This window comes from Anthonomus grandis, chromosome 16, assembly GCF_022605725.1.
Source record: "Anthonomus grandis grandis chromosome 16, icAntGran1.3, whole genome shotgun sequence".
Taxonomy (NCBI): domain Eukaryota; kingdom Metazoa; phylum Arthropoda; class Insecta; order Coleoptera; family Curculionidae; genus Anthonomus; species Anthonomus grandis.
This window is the reverse complement of record NC_065561.1, coordinates 18243524-18266155: the sequence shown is the minus strand read 5'-3', so window position 1 is coordinate 18266155 and position 22632 is coordinate 18243524. Positions and strand designations below refer to the sequence as shown.

The 22632-nt window shown below is 32.8% G+C and overlaps 1 protein-coding gene and 1 long non-coding RNA gene across 2 annotated transcripts in view; both read right to left on the bottom strand.

Moving 5' to 3' along the window:
• LOC126745568 (uncharacterized) overlaps positions 1–1707 on the bottom strand; it is a 22979-nt gene extending 21272 nt beyond the window's left edge. The window contains exon 1 of the long non-coding RNA XR_007663589.1: positions 1566–1707. This is a non-coding gene — a long non-coding RNA (uncharacterized LOC126745568). The remainder of the gene's footprint in view (positions 1–1565) is intronic.
• Positions 1–22632, bottom strand: part of LOC126745567 (uncharacterized) — a 151590-nt gene that overhangs the window by 61457 nt on the left and 67501 nt on the right. Inside the window, exon 2 of the mRNA XM_050453461.1 lies at positions 14874–15091. Within this exon, the coding sequence (XP_050309418.1) occupies positions 14874–15091 (218 nt within the window). The remainder of the gene's footprint in view (positions 1–14873; positions 15092–22632) is intronic.

Here is a 22632-nt window from a genome sequence, read left to right as displayed (position 1 = left end):
CACATCTCGTGAGAGTAATGCGAGATCTCAGCTAATATGGGAGCTACGACCTTGCGGATGGTCTCGTTGGATTCAGAAGGACGAAACTAAGTCAAAACCGTTGGAATTTTCCCGATAGTGCCCATAGAAGCCGAGATATGGACCTCCAAAGTTTGGGATTTTTCATTTAAGGGTATACCCCCCCATATCGAATTTTTCACCAAAAATTGATTTTTTTCGAATTTGAACTAACTATACCAGCGGCTTGTTCCCATCACCTACAACACGAAAACACCGGGTTATAATGAGTTCGAGAAAAACTAAGGGAATTACAGCACTTTGAAAATGCGAAAATCGATTTTCTTTAAACCCGAAATTAGCTATAGAAACCCCTATCAGTGGCTTATTCCCATCACCTAAATTACGAAAACACCGGATTATGGCGGAATTCGACCAGAACAAGTGGAATTATAGCACTTTGAAAATTCGTAAAAAAGTCAATTTTCGACCCCGTTTTTGAGCCCAAAAATGGGCTACAAAAATGCGAGATCTCAGCTAATATAAAAGCTACGACCTTGCGGATGGTCTCGTTGGATTCAGAAGGACGAAACTAAGTCAAAACCGTTGGAATTTTTCCGATAGTGCCCATAGAAGCCGAGATATGGACCTCCAAAGTTTGGGATTTTTCATTTGAAGGGTATACCCCCCCGTATCGAATTTTTCACCAAAAATTGATTTTTTTCGAATTTGAACTAACTATACCAGCGGCTTGTTCCCATCACCTACAACACGAAAACACCGGGTTATAATGAGTTTCGAGAAAAACTAAGGGAATTACAGCACTTTGAAAATGCGAAAAATCGATTTTCTTTAAACCCGAAATTAGCTATAGAAACCCGTATCAGTGGCTTATTCTTATCACCTAAATTACGAAAACACCGGATTATAACGGAATTCGACCAGAACAAGTGGAATTATAGCACTTTGAAAATTCGTAAAAAAGTCAATTTTCGACCCCGTTTTTGAGCCCAAAAATGGGCCACAAAAATGCGAGATCTCAGCTAATATAAGAGCTACGACCTTGCGGATGGTCTCGTTGGATTCAGAAGGACGAAACTAAGTCAAAACCGTTGGAATTTTCCCGATAGTGCCCATAGAAGCCGAGATATAGACCTCCAAAGTTTGGGATTTTTCATTTTAAGGGTATACCCCCCCGTATCGAATTTTTCACCAAAAATTGATTTTTTTCGAATTTGAACTAACTATACCAGCGGCTTGTTCCCATCACCTACAACACGAAAACACCGGGTTATAATGAGTTTCGAGAAAAACTAAGGGAATTACAGCACTTTGAAAATGCGAAAAATCGATTTTCTTTAAACCCGAAATTAGCTATAGAAACCCGTATCAGTGGCTTATTCTTATCACCTAAATTACGAAAACACCGGATTATTACGGAATTCGACCAGAACAAGTGGAATTATAGCACTTTGAAAATTCGTAAAAAAGTCAATTTTCGATCCCGTTTTTGAGCCCAAAAATGGGCTACAAAAATGCGAGATCTCAGCTAATATAAGAGCTACGACCTTGCGGATGGTCTCGTTGGATTCAGAAGGACGAAACTAAGTCAAAACCGTTGGAATTTTCCCGATAGTGCCCATAGAAGCCGAGATATGGACCTCCAAAGTTTGGGATTTTTCATTTTAAGGGTATACCCCCCCGTATCGAATTTTTCACCAAAAATTGATTTTTTTCGAATTTGAACTAACTATACCAGCGGCTTGTTCCCATCACCTACAACACGAAAACACCGGGTTATAATGAGTTTCGAGAAAAACTAAGGGAATTACAGCACTTTGAAAATGCGAAAAATCGATTTTCTTTAAACCCGAAATTAGCTATAGAAATCCCTATCAGCGGCTTATTCCCATCACCTACATTACGAAAACACCGGATTATAACGGAATTCGACCAGAACAAGTGGAATTATAGCACTTTGAAAATTCGTAAAAAAGTCAATTTTCGACCCCGTTTTTGAGCCCAAAAATGGGCTACAAAAATGCGAGATCACAGCTAATATGGGAGCTACGACCTTGCGGATGGTCTCGTTGGATTCAGAAGGACGAAACTAAGACAAAACCGTTGGAATTTTCTCGATAGTGCCCATAGAAGCCGAGATATGGACCTCCAAAGTTTCGGATTTTTCATTTTAAGGGTATACCCCCCCGTATCAAATTTTTCACCAAAAATTGATTTTTTTCGAATTTGAACTAACTATACCAGCGGCTTGTTCCCATCACCTACAACATGAAAACACCGGGTTATAATGAGTTTCGAGAAAAACTAAGGGAATTACAGCACTTTGAAAATGCGAAAAATCGATTTTCTTTAAACCCGAAATTAGCTATAGAAATCCCTATCAGCGGCTTATTCCCATCACCTACATTACGAAAACACCGGATTATAACGGAATTCGACCAGAACAAGTGGAATTATAGCACTTTGAAAATTCGTAAAAAAGTCAATTTTCGACCCCGTTTTTGAGCCCAAAAATGGGCTACAAAAATGCGAGATCTCAGCTAATATGGGAGCTACGACCTTGCGGATGGTCTCGTTGGATTCAGAAGGACGAAACTAAGACAAAACCGTTGGAATTTTCTCGATAGTGCCCATAGAAGCCGAGATATGGACCTCCAAAGTTTCGGATTTTTCATTTTAAGGGTATACCCCCCCGTATCGAATTTTTCACCAAAAATTGATTTTTTTCGAATTTGAACTAACTATACCAGCGGCTTGTTCCCATCACCTACAATACGAAAACACCGGGTTATAATGAGTTTCGAGAAAAACTAAGGGAATTACACCACTTTGAAAATGCGAAAAATCGATTTTCTTTAAACCCGAAATTAGCTATAGAAACCCCTATCAGTGGCTTATTCCCATCACCTACATTACGAAAACACCGGATTATAACGGAATTCGACCAGAACAAGTGGAATTATAGCACTTTGAAAATTCGTAAAAAAGTCAATTTTCGACCCCGTTTTTGAGCCCAAAAATGGGCTACAAAAATGCGAGATCTCAGCTAATATAAGAGCTACGACCTTGCGGATGGTCTCGTTGGATTCAGAAGGACGAAACTAAGTCAAAACCGTTGGAATTTTCCCGATAGTGCCCATAGAAGCCGAGATATGGACCTCCAAAGTTTGGGATTTTTCATTTTAAGGGTATACCCCCCCGTATCGAATTTTTCACCAAAAATTGATTTTTTTCGAATTTGAACTAACTATACCAGCGGCTTGTTCCCATCACCTACAACACGAAAACACCGGGTTATAATGAGTTTCGAGAAAAACTAAGGGAATTACAGCACTTTGAAAATGCGAAAAATCGATTTTCTTTAAACCCGAAATTAGCTATAGAAATCCCTATCAGCGGCTTATTCCCATCACCTACATTACGAAAACACCGGATTATAACGGAATTCGACCAGAACAAGTGGAATTATAGCACTTTGAAAATTCGTAAAAAAGTCAATTTTCGACCCCGTTTTTGAGCCCAAAAATGGGCTACAAAAATGCGAGATCACAGCTAATATGGGAGCTACGACCTTGCGGATGGTCTCGTTGGATTCAGAAGGACGAAACTAAGACAAAACCGTTGGAATTTTCTCGATAGTGCCCATAGAAGCCGAGATATGGACCTCCAAAGTTTCGGATTTTTCATTTTAAGGGTATACCCCCCCGTATCGAATTTTTCACCAAAAATTGATTTTTTTCGAATTTGAACTAGCTATACCAGCGGCTTGTTCCCATCACCTACAACACGAAAACACCGGGTTATAATGAGTTTCGAGAAAAACTAAGGGAATTATAGCACTTCGAAAATGCGAAAAATCGATTTTCTTTAAACCCGAAATTAGCTATAGAAATCCCTATCAGCGGCTTATTCCCATCACCTACATTACGAAAACACCGGATTATAACGGAATTCGACCAGAACAAGTGGAATTATAGCACTTTGAAAATTCGTAAAAAAGTCAATTTTCGACCCCGTTTTTGAGCCCAAAAATGGGCTACAAAAATGCGAGATCTCAGCTAATATAAGAGCTACGACCTTGCGGATGGTCTCGTTGGATTCAGAAGGACGAAACTAAGTCAAAACCGTTGGAATTTTCCCGATAGTGCCCATAGAAGCCGAGATATGGACCTCCAAAGTTTGGGATTTTTCATTTTAAGGGTATACCCCCCCGTATCGAATTTTTCACCAAAAATTGATTTTTTTCGAATTTGAACTAACTATACCAGCGGCTTGTTCCCATCACCTACAACACGAAAACACCGGGTTATAATGAGTTTCGAGAAAAACTAAGGGAATTACAGCACTTTGAAAATGCGAAAAATCGATTTTCTTTAAACCCGAAATTAGCTATAGAAATCCCTATCAGCGGCTTATTCCCATCACCTACATTACGAAAACACCGGATTATAACGGAATTCGACCAGAACAAGTGGAATTATAGCACTTTGAAAATTCGTAAAAAAGTCAATTTTCGACCCCGTTTTTGAGCCCAAAAATGGGCTACAAAAATGCGAGATCACAGCTAATATGGGAGCTACGACCTTGCGGATGGTCTCGTTGGATTCAGAAGGACGAAACTAAGACAAAACCGTTGGAATTTTCTCGATAGTGCCCATAGAAGCCGAGATATGGACCTCCAAAGTTTCGGATTTTTCATTTTAAGGGTATACCCCCCCGTATCAAATTTTTCACCAAAAATTGATTTTTTTCGAATTTGAACTAACTATACCAGCGGCTTGTTCCCATCACCTACAACATGAAAACACCGGGTTATAATGAGTTTCGAGAAAAACTAAGGGAATTACAGCACTTTGAAAATGCGAAAAATCGATTTTCTTTAAACCCGAAATTAGCTATAGAAATCCCTATCAGCGGCTTATTCCCATCACCTACATTACGAAAACACCGGATTATAACGGAATTCGACCAGAACAAGTGGAATTATAGCACTTTGAAAATTCGTAAAAAAGTCAATTTTCGACCCCGTTTTTGAGCCCAAAAATGGGCTACAAAAATGCGAGATCTCAGCTAATATGGGAGCTACGACCTTGCGGATGGTCTCGTTGGATTCAGAAGGACGAAACTAAGACAAAACCGTTGGAATTTTCTCGATAGTGCCCATAGAAGCCGAGATATGGACCTCCAAAGTTTCGGATTTTTCATTTTAAGGGTATACCCCCCCGTATCGAATTTTTCACCAAAAATTGATTTTTTTCGAATTTGAACTAACTATACCAGCGGCTTGTTCCCATCACCTACAATACGAAAACACCGGGTTATAATGAGTTTCGAGAAAAACTAAGGGAATTACAGCACTTTGAAAATGCGAAAAATCGATTTTCTTTAAACCCGAAATTAGCTATAGAAACCCCTATCAGTGGCTTATTCCCATCACCTACATTACGAAAACACCGGATTATAACGGAATTCGACCAGAACAAGTGGAATTATAGCACTTTGAAAATTCGTAAAAAAGTCAATTTTCGACCCCGTTTTTGAGCCCAAAAATGGGCTACAAAAATGCGAGATCTCAGCTAATATAAGAGCTACGACCTTGCGGATGGTCTCGTTGGATTCAGAAGGACGAAACTAAGTCAAAACCGTTGGAATTTTCCCGATAGTGCCCATAGAAGCCGAGATATGGACCTCCAAAGTTTGGGATTTTTCATTTTAAGGGTATACCCCCCCGTATCGAATTTTTCACCAAAAATTGATTTTTTTCGAATTTGAACTAACTATACCAGCGGCTTGTTCCCATCACCTACAACACGAAACACCGGGTTATAATGAGTTTCGGGAAAAACTAAGGGAATTACAGCACTTTGAAAATGCGAAAAATCGATTTTCTTTAAACCCGAAATTAGCTATAGAAACCCCTATCAGTGGCTTATTCCCATCACCTAAATTATGAAAACACCGGATTATAACGGAATTCGACCAGAACAAGTGGAATTATAGCACTTTGAAAATTCGTAAAAAAGTCAATTTTCGACCCCGTTTTTGAGCCCAAAAATGGGCTACAAAAATGCGAGATCTCAGCTAATATAAGAGCTACGACCTTGCGGATGGTCTCGTTGGATTCAGAAGGACGAAACTAAGTCAAAACCGTTGGAATTTTCCCGATAGTGCCCATAGAAGCCGAGATATGGACCTCCAAAGTTTGGGATTTTTCATTTTAAGGGTATACCCCCCCGTATCGAATTTTTCACCAAAAATTGATTTTTTTCGAATTTGAACTAACTATACCAGCGGCTTGTTCCCATCACCTACAACACGAAAACACCGGGTTATAATGAGTTTCGAGAAAAACTAAGGGAATTATAGCACTTCGAAAATGCGAAAAATCGATTTTCTTTAAACCCGAAATTAGCTATAGAAATCCCTATCAGCGGCTTATTCCCATCACCTACATTACGAAAACACCGGATTATAACGGAATTCGACCAGAACAAGTGGAATTATAGCACTTTGAAAATTCGTAAAAAAGTCAATTTTCGACCCCGTTTTTGAGCCCAAAAATGGGCTACAAAAATGCGAGATCTCAGCTAATATGGGAGCTACGACCTTGCGGATGGTCTCGTTGGATTCAGAAGGACGAAACTAAGACAAAACCGTTGGAATTTTCTCGATAGTGCCCATAGACGCCGAGATATGGACATCCAAAGTTTCGGATTTTTCATTTTAAGGGTATACCCCCCCGTATCGAATTTTTCACCAAAAATTGATTTTTTTCGAATTTGAACTAGCTATACCAGCGGCTTGTTCCCATCACCTACAACACGAAAACACCGGGTTATAATGAGTTTCGAGAAAAACTAAGGGAATTATAGCACTTCGAAAATGCGAAAAATCGATTTTCTTTAAACCCGAAATTAGCTATAGAAATCCCTATCAGCGGCTTATTCCCATCACCTACATTACGAAAACACCGGAATATAACGGAATTCGACCAGAACAAGTGGAATTATAGCACTTTGAAAATTCGTAAAAAAGTCAATTTTCGACCCCGTTTTTGAGCCCAAAAATGGGCTACAAAAATGCGAGATCTCAGCTAATATGGGAGCTACGACCTTGCGGATGGTCTCGTTGGATTCAGAAGGACGAAACTAAGACAAAACCGTTGGAATTTTCTCGATAGTGCCCATAGAAGCCGAGATATGGACCTCCAAAGTTTCGGATTTTTCATTTTAAGGGTATACCCCCCCGTATCGAATTTTTCACCAAAAATTGATTTTTTTCGAATTTGAACTAACTATACCAGCGGCTTGTTCCCATCACCTACAACACGAAACACCGGGTTATAATGAGTTTCGGGAAAAACTAAGGGAATTACAGCACTTTGAAAATGCGAAAAATCGATTTTCTTTAAACCCGAAATTAGCTATAGAAACCCCTATCAGTGGCTTATTCCCATCACCTAAATTATGAAAACACCGGATTATAACGGAATTCGACCAGAACAAGTGGAATTATAGCACTTTGAAAATTCGTAAAAAAGTCAATTTTCGATCCCGTTTTTGAGCCCAAAAATGGGCTACAAAAATGCGAGATCTCAGCTAATATAAGAGCTACGACCTTGCGGATGGTCTCGTTGGATTCAGAAGGACGAAACTAAGTCAAAACCGTTGGAATTTTCCCGATAGTGCCCATAGAAGCCGAGATATGAACCTCCAAAGTTTGGGATTTTTCATTTTAAGGGTATACCCCCCCGTTTCGAATTTTTCACCAAAAATTGATTTTTTTCGAATTTGAACTAACTATACCAGCGGCTTGTTCCCATCACCTACAACACGAAAACACCGGGTTATAATGAGTTTCGAGAAAAACTAAGGGAATTACAGCACTTTGAAAATGCGAAAAATCGATTTTCTTTAAACCCGAAATTAGCTATAGAAACCCGTATCAGTGGCTTATTCTTATCACCTAAATTACGAAAACACCGGATTATAACGGAATTCGACCAGAACAAGTGGAATTACAGCACTTTGAAAATGCGAAAAATCGATTTTCTTTAAACCCGAAATTAGCTATAGAAACCCCTATCAGTGGCTTATTCCCATCACCTAAATTATGAAAACACCGGATTATAACGGAATTCGACCAGAACAAGTGGAATTACAGCACTTTGAAAATTCGTAAAAAAGTCAATTTTCGACCCCGTTTTTGAGCCCAAAAATGGGCTACAAAAATGCGAGATCTTAGCTAATATAAGAGCTACGACCTTGCGGATGGTCTCGTTGGATTCAGAAGGACGAAACTAAGTCAAAACCGTTGGAATTTTCTCGATAGTGCCCATAGAAGCCGAGATATGGACCTCCAAAGTTTGGGATTTTTCATTTTAAGGGTATACCCCCCCGTATCGAATTTTTCACCAAAAATTGATTTTTTTCGAATTTGAACTAACTATACCAGCGGCTTGTTCCCATCACCTACAACACGAAACACCGGGTTATAATGAGTTTCGGGAAAAACTAAGGGAATTACAGCACTTTGAAAATGCGAAAAATCGATTTTCTTTAAACCCGAAATTAGCTATAGAAACCCGTATCAGTGGCTTATTCTTATCACCTAAATTACGAAAACACCGGATTATAACGGAATTCGACCAGAACAAGTGGAATTATAGCACTTTGAAAATTCGTAAAAAAGTCAATTTTCGACCCCGTTTTTGAGCCCAAAAATGGGCTACAAAAATGCGAGATCTCAGCTAATATGGGAGCTACGACCTTGCGGATGGTCTCGTTGGATTCAGAAGGACGAAACTAAGTCAAAACCGTTGGAATTTTCCCGATAGTGCCTATAGAAGCCGAGCTATAAACCTCAAAAATTAAGGATTTTTCATTTTTAGGGTATATAATCGAAAGGGGGGGGCCCTTTCGATTTTTTTCAGAAAATTTTTTTTTTTCGAATTCGAACTGACTATACCATGGGATTGTTCTCATCAAGTAGATCACGAAAATACCGGGTTATAAGGGAATCCGAGCACAACTAAGAAATCGAGTATTTTTTCGACCTCGTTTTTGAGGCCAAAAATGGGCATTAAAAATGCCATATCTCAACTATTGTAAAAGCTACGACCTTGCGGAGGGTCTCGTTGGATTCAGACTGACTATATTACGGCAACACCGGGTTCGAGAACAATTGTCGTGCAGAACCAAGGGAATGAGAGTTTACCGAAAATTGATTTTTTTATAAATTTGAACTAACAATACCAGCGACTCATTTCGATTCAATACGACATAGCGCTTTAGAAACGTTAATTTGAGAAAATATTCCATTTCCCAGCAGATTCAAGTGTTTAACTCGATTTTTATATTTCTTTAATATTATAGAATTTCCCTCGCAACTTTATAAATACCATTCCGTCAAACCGATCGGTTTTTGTTTCAGAAAACGCTCTAAACGACGGGACGTCTTATTGTAAGCAGGGAGAAACCTTCACATTTTAAATTTAAATCGTATTCTATTTGTGGCTAGAATTCGGAGTAAATACAGCAATATATTTTCGATAAAATCGTGTTCACGACAAAGTCCGAATAGCAGGTCTTTTAATTTTCTGTAAGGATTTCTTGTGATTTGGTCTTTATTTGTTTTTTAACTTAAAAATTACTAAATTCTTTAAACGTGCATATACCTAGTAGTAAAACAACTTTTACTAAGCTTCTAAATCCAATAATTCAATCTCGAATAGGGTATTTGCTCTTAAGCCTTTGACACTTTAAATGCTCCTAGCTATATTGAAATATATTGGATCCTCCTGTTCGGCGTTAAAATTAATACGTTCATATTTTGCAGTGTAGCGGGTTTATCCTGTTTCAAATAAATTCATGTTTTTATTGACCCTTTTTTGACCTAACCTGTTAAACCCAACTCATATTATTAAGACTTAGACTTCTAAGGGAGGGTAAATATCATCGAAAGTAACCCATCTCCTATGTGCGAAATTAATGGATGTTTCCTATTTCGTTTTCGTAACTCCGCTAACACTTAACAAGCTACATAGATATACACATTCATAGATTATCCATGGCTCCAAAACTTGCACCCGAACTGTATTCATAACTCCTTAACTAGCTCGTAATTAGCAAAGTAAGAAACTCGATAAGCCTCGGGTTTCTACCACTCCTATATACTGTTCAGTCGAAGTAATAAATTGCCACTTTTGACTTTCGTTTCTTTTAACATTCTCGGCTTTTAGAAGTTTTTACAATGGTATTGTTGGGTTAAGTATTGAAGCAAATTGCACCTCTAATCAATAGAAATAGGTTTGGTAAATTGATAAATTGTCACTTTGAATAAATATATGGAAATGTAATATTTAACTTTTTGGCGCCCAACAATAAATAAAATTCAATATTGCATAATTTTTCCATGGATTTATAAATTACAAGAAATTTTAATATTTAATTTTCTAGTGACCAACGATAGTAAGAACTAAATTTTGGCACTCAAGTGTTTTTTTTTGTATTATCAGGGAGTCATTTCTTAACTTTCAATGTATATAGGGAATTTTAAATTTTTAACTTTTTGGCGCCCAACATAAGTGAAAACTAATGTTTGCACTTAAGTATTAAGGGCAGTGATGGATTCTAATCACAAAAAGTGCTAATTTACTATTGTTAAAAAATTAATGATTCTGGTAATATAAACATCATTTAATCAAAGGCGTTTTTTCATTATTAATTTAATTAGCAAAATTGTTTGCTTAAGTACGTGTAGATACTAGTACAAGGATAAAGGAGTAAAATTATACTAAGCTGGCTGATTTTTTTTTTAAATACCTAGTAGTTAAAATATTACCGAAGATTCCTGGAAAAAAAATTAAAAATTACCCTGAAAAGCCTTAATATTACAAAAATTTAGTAAAAATGCCCTGGAATTAAAGGGATCATTGATCGGAGTATCCTGAAAATATATGAATTTTTCAAATTATCGGAAATTGAGGAACAGGCCCAAGTCAAAGTATTACTGAAAATTCTTGAAATTAGGAAGACCAGTTGTTCCAAGGATCTTGAAAAATATGGATTTTTCCTCCGAATTCTTGGGAGTCCTGGTATATGCTTACATTTTTTGAAAATTAGTGCAAAAAACCGGGAAAATATGAAAAATGGTTTTGAGTCCCCTGGAGTCAAATTTCTTGACGAATTGAAAATAATAATCCTAAAAATTTAGAATCATTTGAACTAACAATAGAACCTGAAGGGAAATACCTGGAATAAGTTGAAAAATCTAGAGTGAATTTTGGTGAGCAGGAAAACTCCCTGGAAGAGGTTAAAAGTGACTCCACAAACCTGGAAAACATATACATTTGTTTTTAGTTCCAGGTGGAAATCATAAATAATGAACCAAATTCTGGAAAATTTGTTTGAAATATTTGCAATAAAATGAATTTAAATTAGTCCAAAAGCCTGGATAACTTTATAAATATGGGAAGGCTTGGAAGATAATTTATATCCCTGGAAAATATAAATAATTTATATTCCAGGCAGTCAAAAATGAATCTTAATTTCCCGGAATAAATTCAGAAATAACTACAAGTTAATAAGTGACTTCAAATCCTTGAAATATAGCAAATCCTGCAAACTAAATCTGCTAAAAATATTTATTAACATTCCTGGAATAGAGTGAAAAAAACTTCAGTTAATTTATTGTTTTTAATTAATGTTTTTTTTTATTTATTAGATTTTGACTAAATGGATATAAAAAATATCATTTGACATTTTGGCGCCCAACATAAGTGAAAATCAGTTATTGTAATATTTGATGGTCATTAAATTAAAATTGCTTCAAGAATCCTGGAAATATATTATGCACATAGATGTTAGAAATCCAGAAAATTGTTTAATCCCCTGAAAATATATTTCCAAATTCCTGGAATAAAATGAGAAAGTACCTCAAAAACTGGTAAAATTTGAAAAGGTATTTCAAAACTTCCAGGGTTTCAAGAATTACCCTGAATCAAGTTCAACTTGAAAGTAAGGAAAATATAAAAATATATGCATTATCCTTAAATACATGAAGAAATAACATTAAACACATATAAATAAAATTAATTATTTAAAATAAAAATATATAAAAAAAAATTATATTTAACATTTTGGCGCCCAACATAAGGAAAATTCAGTTATCGTAATATTCGAGGGCTATTTCCTAAATTAAATTTGCTCAAAGAATCCTGGAAATACGATATGTAGATGTTGGAAATCTTGAAAATTGTTTAATCGCCTGAAAATATTTATCCAAATTTCTGGAATAAAATGACAACGTACCTCAAAAACTGGTAAAATTTTAAAATTTATTTAAGAACTGTGGAAATCAAAGAATGACCTTTAATCATAAATTCAACTAGAAAGTGAGGAAAATATAAAAATTAATGCAAAATCCTTAAACACATGAAGAAATGAAATTAAATACATATGAAAAAAAATAATTTTATAAAATAAAAAAATTATTATTTAACATTTTGGCACCCAACATAAGTGAAATTCAGTTATTGCAATATTCGAGGGCCATTTCCTAAATTAAATTTGCTCAAAGAATCCTGGAAATACGATATGTAGATATTGGAAATCCTGAAAATTATTTAATCCCCTGAAAATATTTATCCAAATTCCTGGAATAAAATGAGAAAGTACCTCGAAAACTGGTAAAATTTGAAAATTTATTTAAAAACTGTGGAAATCAAAAAATGACCTTTAATCATAAATTCAACTGGAAAGTGAGGAAAATATAAAAATTAATGCAAAATCCTTAAACACATGAAGAAATAACATTAAACACATATAAATTAAATAAATTATATAAAATAAAAATACATATATAAAAAAAATTATTTAACATTTTGGCGCCCAACATAAGGGAAATTCAGTTATTGTAATATTCGAAGGTCATTTCCTAAATTAAATTTGCTCAAAGAATCCTGGAAATATGATATGTAGATGTTGGAAATCTTGAAAATTGTTTAATCGCCTGAAAATATTTATCCAAATTCCTGTAATAAAATGACAACGTACCTCAAAAACTGGTAAAATTTTAAAATTTATTTAAGAACTGTGGAAATCAAAGAATGACCTTTAATCATAAATTCAACTAGAAAGTGAGGAAAATATAAAAATTAATGCAAAATCCTTAAACACATGAAGAAATGACATTAAATACATATGAAAAAAATTAATTATATAAAATAAAAAAATTATTATTTTACATTTTGGCACCCAACATCAGGGAAATTCAGTTATTGCAATATTCGAGGGCCATTTCCTAAATTAAATTTGCTTAAAGAATCCTGGAAATACGATATGTATATGTTGGAAATCCTGAAAATTGTTTAATCGCCTAAAAATATTTATCCAAATTTCTGGAATAAAATGAGAGAGTACCTCGAAAACCGGTAAAATTTGAACATTTATTTAAAAACTGTGGAAATCAAAGAATGACCTTTAATCATAAATTCAACTGGCAAGTGAGGAAAATATAAAAATTAATGCAAAATCCTTAAACACATGAAGAAATAACATTAAACACATATAAATTAAATAAATTATATAAAATAAAAATACATATATAAAAAAAAATTATTTAACATTTTGGCGCCCAACATGAGGGAAATTCAGTTCTTGTAATATTCGAAGGCCATTTTCTAAATTAAATTTGCTCAAAGAATCCTGGAAATATGATATGTAGATTGGAAACCCTGAAAATTGTTTAATTCCCTGAAAATATTTATCCAAATTCCTGGAATAAGATGACAAAGTACCTCAAAAACTGGTAAAATTTGAACATTTATTTAAAAACTGTGGAAATCAAAGAATGACCTTTAATCATAAATTCAAGTTGAAAGTGAGGAAAATATAAAAATGTATGCAAAGTCCTTAAATGAAGAAATGACATTAAACACATATAAATAAAATTAATTATATAAAATAAAAATATATAAAGAAAAAATTACATTTAACATTTTGGCGCCCAACATAAGGGAAATTCAGTTCTTGTAATATTCGAGGGCCATTTCCTAAATTAAATTTGCTCAAAGAGTCCTGGAAATATGATATGTAGATAATGCAAACCCTAAAAATATTTATCCAAATTCCTGGAAGAAAATGAGAAAGTACCTCAAAAATGGTAAAATTTGAGTTATTACATTTACGCTAGGCGGATTTCTTGATTGAGTGCAGAAATACACTACTTAAATAATATCTAATACATTGCTTGTCGCACTCAAGGCCTGAGTTTGCCAACCTGTATATATTTTAAAGAAAACAGCTAATATATGATGTATATTTGTTCGGTTGTTATGAAAACTAATTAAAATAAAGCAATTTACTACTATTAAAAAAAACATAATTATTCTTGCAATATAAGAATTATTTCATCAAGAGGCGACTCTTTTTCTTTAATTTAAATTGTCAGTTACAGTACAATCGTTAATTGTCAGTAAAACAAACTCTTATAATATTAATTTAAATACTGTATATTATATACACGACAGACCAATTACTGTCATGAGTGCAAAAATAAACACAATTTTATTACACAGATTTATTAGGAGGTATGACTTCATGGGTATAAAAAATGCACCCAATTTTTAATTATTAGAAAGTCATTTCCTAACTTTTAATGGAAATACGGACATTTTAATATGCAACTTTTTGGCGCCCAACATAAGTAAAATTCAATTTGGCACTCAAGAATATTCGAAGACCATTTTCTAAATTTCCTTTTTTTAATTTAGTACAGTTAATACATTGGTTGTCGTACTCAAGACCTAAGTTGGCTTGACATACAGATTTAAATTAAACAGTTAAAATATGAACTGAACTTACGTCAACGACAATTCCATCCGTATGAAATATCTTGGTGCTCGGATGTTCCTTGGGTGTGAACCGGTAGAACTCGTATTGACCTCTATACCATTTTACCGTATACAGTTGTTCCTTTTTAACATCATAGCTACATTTTAACGTGCTCGTTTTTCCGTATTCCACAATTCGAGGCTCTATGGTTAAGTTGACGTGACTTAAACAGCGGATTTCTGAAACAAAACATAGCGCCATCTCAGTCTGATGCAATAAATTTTCAATGTAATCGAATAAACTAGCTTTGACAGAGAGAAAACGATTTAATTCCGCTCAAATAATTTTGCAAACCTAAAGGTGAAATTGATTTAATTTTGACTAGTTTATATCATATCGAGCTCGGTGCAAACTATAGAACTATAGAGAAATATATTGTGTATTTCCAAACAAACATTATACTGTGTATGCATAAAGGAAAACCCCCAATAGAAGTTCTAATATTGTTCGAGTAACATTTCGAAATACATTAATCGACTTTAAAGTAAAGTTATTATGAACCGACATGGCCATAAAGAAGAATTTGTATTTAACGAGAATGAGCGGAATAAAGCAGAATAAACTGATGTATATACAGTGCATCTCAAAAGTTATGTCTAAATTCATTTAAAATTCAGGGACGTGTTCGAAAAAAAAACGCTCGGACCCGTCGATTTTTATTTCAAGTTGCGCATTTTTGTACGTAAAGTTTGTATATAACTATTCGGTGAACTATAGATTTCGCCATGTGTAAATTTGCCCCAATCTGCGACAGAGGAGTGCATGTATTTTCTTCCAAAGAAAGCAAAACGTCAAGTTGTTCATTTTTATCTCGAGCAGGACGACCAGATTTCGGCAGATGACCTAAAATGACCGAATTCTCTAAATTTAGCCTCTATTCTACTCGCCACCTTTTGATATATCGAAGGACGATCAAGATGGATTTCATTGAAATCCAAGTACGTGTTCTATCACCAAATCCAACCATGCACAGAATTTCTATTTTTTCTCGTTCCGTTAACTTTACCATTGTGAAAACCGCAATTTTGCTCATATACTTCACACTTGACAATATCTGTTTGGAGTATGACTGTCATACAGGTTCTATGAAAATACACGGTCACCAGCCAATAATAAAAAAACACGAATGAATGGAATTTTGCTCTGTATAAAAATTCTCAGAGATAAGGTTACTCATAAGGTGTACTTCAATAATAATGTTTGGTCGTCTTTTTTTCGATAACTGTTGATTTTAGTTATAGGACATGATGCATGAAACATACGTAGAATTCCACGCGAAATTCAAAAATGAAATAAAAAAAAGGTGCTTTCACTTGAAAAAATTAAGTTGATGGTCGTAATTTATTTTGGAGCAACCCTGTATATACAAACTTCACGTACAAAAATGCGCAACTTGAAATAAAAATCGACGGGTCCGAGCGTTTTTTTTTTCGAACACGCCCCTGAATTTTAAATGAATTTAGACATAACTTTTGGGATGCACTGTATGTAAAATAAAGTTTATAATAGCGTGAGGGTGTGTATATAATATTTTTGTAAATGTACTTTTTGTGTTAAATTAAAAAACCCCTTCCATTAAGCTAAATTTCATAAAAATTGGTGAAAAATTAGGGAAAATCAGGTTTTCACTTAGACACTCTCATTAGCTCGACATATTTTCCAAAGTTCCACTTTATTCTAAAATTTTAATTTTCGTTTATTTTTTATTAATACACTTTTTATTCTAAATTAATAATCCTTTTTACAGAACTAATTTTGATAAGAATCGGTTAAAAATTAGGGAAATGATTATAATTTTTCCACTTAAACACTCTCATTAGTTTGACACATTTTCCAAAATTCCTTTTTACGCAAAACTTTTTTAGTTTTCCAAAATTTATTTTAATACATTTTTTCTTTAGAATTAAAATTGCTTTTCATAGAGCTAATTGTTATGAAAATCGGTGCGAAATTATGGAAATTATTCCAATTTTTCCACTTAGATACTCTTATTAGCTTGACACATTTTACAAAATTCCTTTTTACAGTAAATTTTTTTAATTTTTCAAAATTTTTATAGATACACTTTCTGTTCTAAATTAAGAATCCTTTTCACGAAACTAAATTTCATAAAAATCGGTGAAAAATTAGGGAAAATCAGGTTTTCACTTAGACACTCTCATTAGCTCGACATATTTTCCAAAGTTCCACTTTATTCTAAAATTTTAATTTTCGTTTATTTTTTATTAATACACTTTTTATTCTAAATTAATAATCTTTTTTACAGAACTAATTTTCATTAAAATCGGTTAAAAATTAGGGAAATGATTATAATTTTTCCATTTAGACACTCTCATTAGTTTGACACATTTTCCAAAATTCCTTTTTACGCAAAATTTTTTTAGTTTTCCAAAATTTATTTTAATACATTTTTTCTTTAGAATTAAAATTGTTTTTTACAGAGCTAATTTTTATGAAAATCGGTGCGAAATTATGGAAGTTATTCCAATTTTTCCACTTAGATACCCTTATTAGCTTGTCACATTTTACAAAATTCCTTTTTACTATAAAATTTTTCAATTTTTCAAAATTTTTATAGATACACTTTCTGTTCTAAATTAAAAATCCTTTTCACGAAACTAAATTTCATAAAAATTGGTGAAAAATTAGGGAAAATCAGGTTTCCACTTAGACACTCTCATTAGCTCGACATATTTTCCAAAGTTCCACTTTATTCTAAAATTTTAATTTTTTTTTTAATACACTTTTTATTCTAAATTAATAATCCTTTTTACAGAACTAATTTTCATAAGAATCGGTTAAAAATTAGGTAAATGATTATAATTTTTCCACTTAGACACTCTCATTAGTTTGACACATTTTCCAAAATTCCTTTTTACGCAAAATTTTTTTAGTTTTCCAAAATTTATTTTAATACATTTTTTCTTTAGAATTAAAATTGCTTTTCATAGAGCTAATTTTTATGAAAATCGGTGCGAATTTTTGGAAGTTATTCCAATTTTTCCACTTAGATACTCTTATTTTCACAAATTATACTCTATGATACTCTTTGACACATTTTCCAAAATTCCTTTTTACGAAAATTTTTCAATTTTTCAAAATTTTTCTAGATACACTTTCTGTTCTAAATTAAAAATCCTTTTCACGAAACTAAATTTCATAAAAATCGGTGAAAAATTAGGGAAAATCAGGTTTTCACTTAGACACTCTCATTAGCTCGACATATTTTCCAAAGTTCCACTTTATTCTAAAATTTTAATTTTCTTTTTAATTTTTTATTAATACACTTTTTATTCTAAATTAATAATCCTTTTTACAGAACTAATTTTCATAAGAATCGGTTAAAAATTAGGTAAATGATTATAATTTTTCCACTTAGACACTCTCATTAGTTTGACACATTTTCCAAAATTCCTTTTTACGCAATATTTTTTTAGTTTTCCAAAATTTATTTTAATACATTTTTTCTTTAGAATTAAAATTGTTTTTCACAGAGCTAATTTTTATGAAAATCGGTGTGAAATTATGGAAGTTATTCCAATTTTTCCACTTAGATACTCTTATTAGCTTGACACATTTTACAAAATTCCTTTTTACTATAAAATTTTTCAATTTTTCAAAATTTTTATAGATACACTTTCTGTTCTAAATTAAGAATCCTTTTCACGAAACTAAATTTCATAAAAATCGGTGAAAAATTAGGGAAAATCAGGTTTTCACTTAGGCACTCTCATTAGCTCGACATATTTTCCAAAGTTCCACTTTATTCTAAAATTTTAATTTTTTTTTAATACACTTTTTATTCTAAATTAATAATCCTTTTTGCAGAACTAATTTTCATAAGAATCGGTTAAAAATTAGGGAAATGATTATAATTTTTCTATTTAGACACTCTCATTAGTTTGACACATTTTCCAAAATTTCTTTTTTACGCAAAATTTTTTTAATTTTCCAAAATTTATTTTAATAAATTATTTTCTTTAGAATTAAAATTGCTTTTCATAGAGCTAATTTTTATAAAAATCGGTGCGAAATTATTCCAATTTTTCCACTTAGATACTCTTATTAGCTTGACACATTTTACAAAATTCCTTTTAACTATAAAATTTTTGAAAATTTTTATAGTTACACTTTCTGTTCTAAATTAAAAATCCTTTTCACGAAATTTATTTTAATAAAAATCGGTGGAAAATTGGCAAAACTATTCTAATTTTTCTACTTAGACACTCTCATCAGCTTGACACATTTTCCAAAATTCCTTTTTACTCAACAATTTTTTAGTTTTTCAAAATTTGTATTAATACAGTATTTCTTCAAAATTAAAAATGCTTTCCATAGAGCTAATTTTCATGAAAATCGGTGCGAAATAATGGAAATTATTTTAGTTTTTCCACTTAGACACCCTCAGATTAGATTGACACATTTTCCAACATTCCTCTTTACTCTAAATTTTTAATATTTTTTAAAATTTTTATAAATACACATTTTGTTTTGAATTAAAAATCCTTTACAAAGAGCTAATTTTTTTAAAAATCGATGCAAAATTATGGAAATTATTCCAATTTTTTTAAGTTTTATTTTTACATACTTTGTTTTATCATTCGTTTTACCTTTATGTATGTAATTGTAATTTGTATGTGTATTTATTTTATTTTTATTTTACAATTTTAATACGTTAACTGCCAGTCCCAATTAGAAAAAGGTCCTACGGGCCACGTAACTTTTTTATTAAAAACAGTGTCTGTGTGCATCAAAACGAACGCATGTGTAAAAATTTATGTAATTTTTGCTTTTTTAGTTTAAAAAAGTCGTGTCCAAATATGGTACACATGGCACCTGATTGTACAGGTTTTATTTTTTGATGTCATGTGCCATGTGTACCTTATCTGGACACGTACAAGGTCAATGTTGATTCGCCTGGAAAGATGGCAGCATTTTCACTAGAAGCGCAAATACCACGTGCATTTTATGTTTGTTGCCTTCTTCAGTCATCGCATCGGTGTAAAAACATGTTGTTTTGTGGGCTATAATTTGGAGGAGCAATAGCGGCAAAGAAAAGAATTATTTCTGATACTGAGATGCAACAAGCAGTGGAGGCTGCAGCAGAAGAAACAGAGATTTATAGAGACCTCGACATGAGTGACGAGTTTTCTGATTCTGAAGAAGACCGCCCTAAAAAGAAAAAGATGAAGTATGTACGTCAGTTAGGTACGTAGAAAGTTTGGCAATTCCATTTTCTATACATAGTTTATTTTCTAAAATGTTATTAGAAAAAAACAGTGTTGTAAAAAGTTTCAATATACTAACTCGCGTACGAATCTAAGTGGAATACTTATGTATATCAAATTTAACGTCTAAAATTCAAATTTTCTCTTCCTAGTAATGATTATCTTCTTATACACTACCCTCCATTTTTTTAGATACTTCCGAGCCTTCAACATCTGCTCAGTTAGATATAGACATAGATTCTTCAGGCAATGATGAAAGACCGGAGTGGAGACCAGCTCCAGGAAATGTTTCGACATTCACTCTACCAATGAGTATTGGAATTTCACTAGCCTTGCAGACCCAAATGCGCGGTAAGGATGAACTTCATTTTTTTGAATTACGTCTATCCGACGATGTTATTAATAAGATCGTTGTCGAAACAAATAGATACGCGGCACAGCAAATTATTCTCGCTTAAATGCATGGGTGGATACTAATTATAACGAAATATCAAAATATTTGCCGCGGAATAGATTTCAGCTGCTTTTACGTATGTTTCATTTGGCAAATAATGAAGATTGTCCTCCCAATGACCGGCTTCATAAAATTCAATGCCTTGTTTATATGCTGAACAAGAATGCTTCTTTCTGCATTATTCCAGAAGAGTCTCTTTGCATCGATGAAACCATGATACCTTTCAGTATATAGTGACAGTATATAAAAAGAAAATGACATAAGTTCGGCATTAAAGTTTATAAAGTATGTCTAGATGGAGATTTACTTGCAGCCTGAAAGTATATTGTGGTAAAGAGAAAATAAATGGACAATCGGTTGCGGAATCTATTGTTATGGAAATATTGCTTGATAGTGGCCGGGCCCTTTTTGCAGACAATAATTGGTACACCTCTTTTCCTTTTGCGGAAAACTTGCAAAATAGATCAACTCATGTAGTTGGAACGATTCGTAAAAACAGAAGAAACCTACCAAAGTCTGTAGTTGATGCAAATTTAAAAAAAAGGGGAAATTGTTGCAAAACAAAATAAAAATAAAGTTGTTGTTATGAAGTGGCATGACAAGAGGGACGTGCTTTTCTTATCCACAAAACATACAGATGAACTAAAGGAAGCACACCATAGAGAGGGTCCTAGGCTCAAACCTTCTGCAATAATCGACTATAATAAGGCCAAATCATTTGTTGATATGTCAGACGAAATCTCAGCTTATTCAAATTCTCTTAGAAAGTCAATTAGAAAGTACAGAAAAATGGCCTTTGAATTTATCACAGGTACCTCAGTCGTAAATGCCTTAAATCTGTACAATAAAATTAACGAGAAAAAAATTTCAATAACGACTTGCTATGCAACTTTTGGAAACGGCAGTACCGCCAAACCCAATGAATCCCTCAAAAGAGCACAGAGTTTCTGAAAAGACAGAAATAACGAATTTTTTGTTTTAAAATTAAAAATCCTTTTCACAAATCAAAATTTTACGAAAATCGCTAAAAAATCAACGAAATTATTCCAATTTTTCCACTTAGATACTCACTAGCTTGACACATTTTACAAAATTCCTTTTTACTATAAAATTTTTCAATTTTTTAAAATTTTTATAGATACACTTTTTGTTCTAAATTAATAATCCTTTTCATAAAACTAATTTACATAAAAATCAGTTAAAAATTGGCGAAACTATTCGAGTTTTTCCACTTAGACACTCTCATTAGCTTAAAACATTTTCCAAAATTCTTCTTTACTCAAAAATTTTTTAACTTTTCAATATTTTTATAGATACACTTTTTATTCTAAATTAACAATCCTTTTCACAGAACTAATTTTCATGAAAATCAGTTAAAAATTGGGAAAACTATTTAAGTTTTTCTTTCTAGACTCATTAGTTTGACACATTTTCCAAAATTCCTCTTTACTCCAAAATTTTTAAATTTTTTTAAAATCTTTATAGATACACTTTTTGATCCAAATTAAAAATCCTTTCTATAAATCTAATTATTACAAAAATCGATGGAAATTTAGAGAAATTATTGTAGTTTTTCCACTCAGATCTTCTCATTAATATGGCACATTTTCTCTTGACCTATTCTCTCTATAATCAGTAGATTTAAAAAAAAAAACTAATTTATTTTCTCCTATTCCTACATCCAACTTTCTTATTTTAAATTCGACCCTAAGTGGCAGTTTTCTTTAATTTTAGTTTAGTAAACTCATTTAGAGGGTATCAAAACGAGGGCGTGGGGCACCGTAAAGCCATAACAAGTTTTAAGAAGAAAGAGGAATAATTTAATGAATTCCTTATCCCTAAGCCCCATCTAGAGTTTTGTGTAAGTAGAGATTTGGATATCGGGTTGGGGGTTTATATTATAGAAATTTAAAAATATTTACGTCGCTTCCGAAAGTGATTAAACGGAGAAAGAAAATTAATAGAGAAAAGACAAATATAGTTACATAAATTTAAATTATATTAGGCCACATAAAGTCCTCTTTGTGCTTCAGAACCC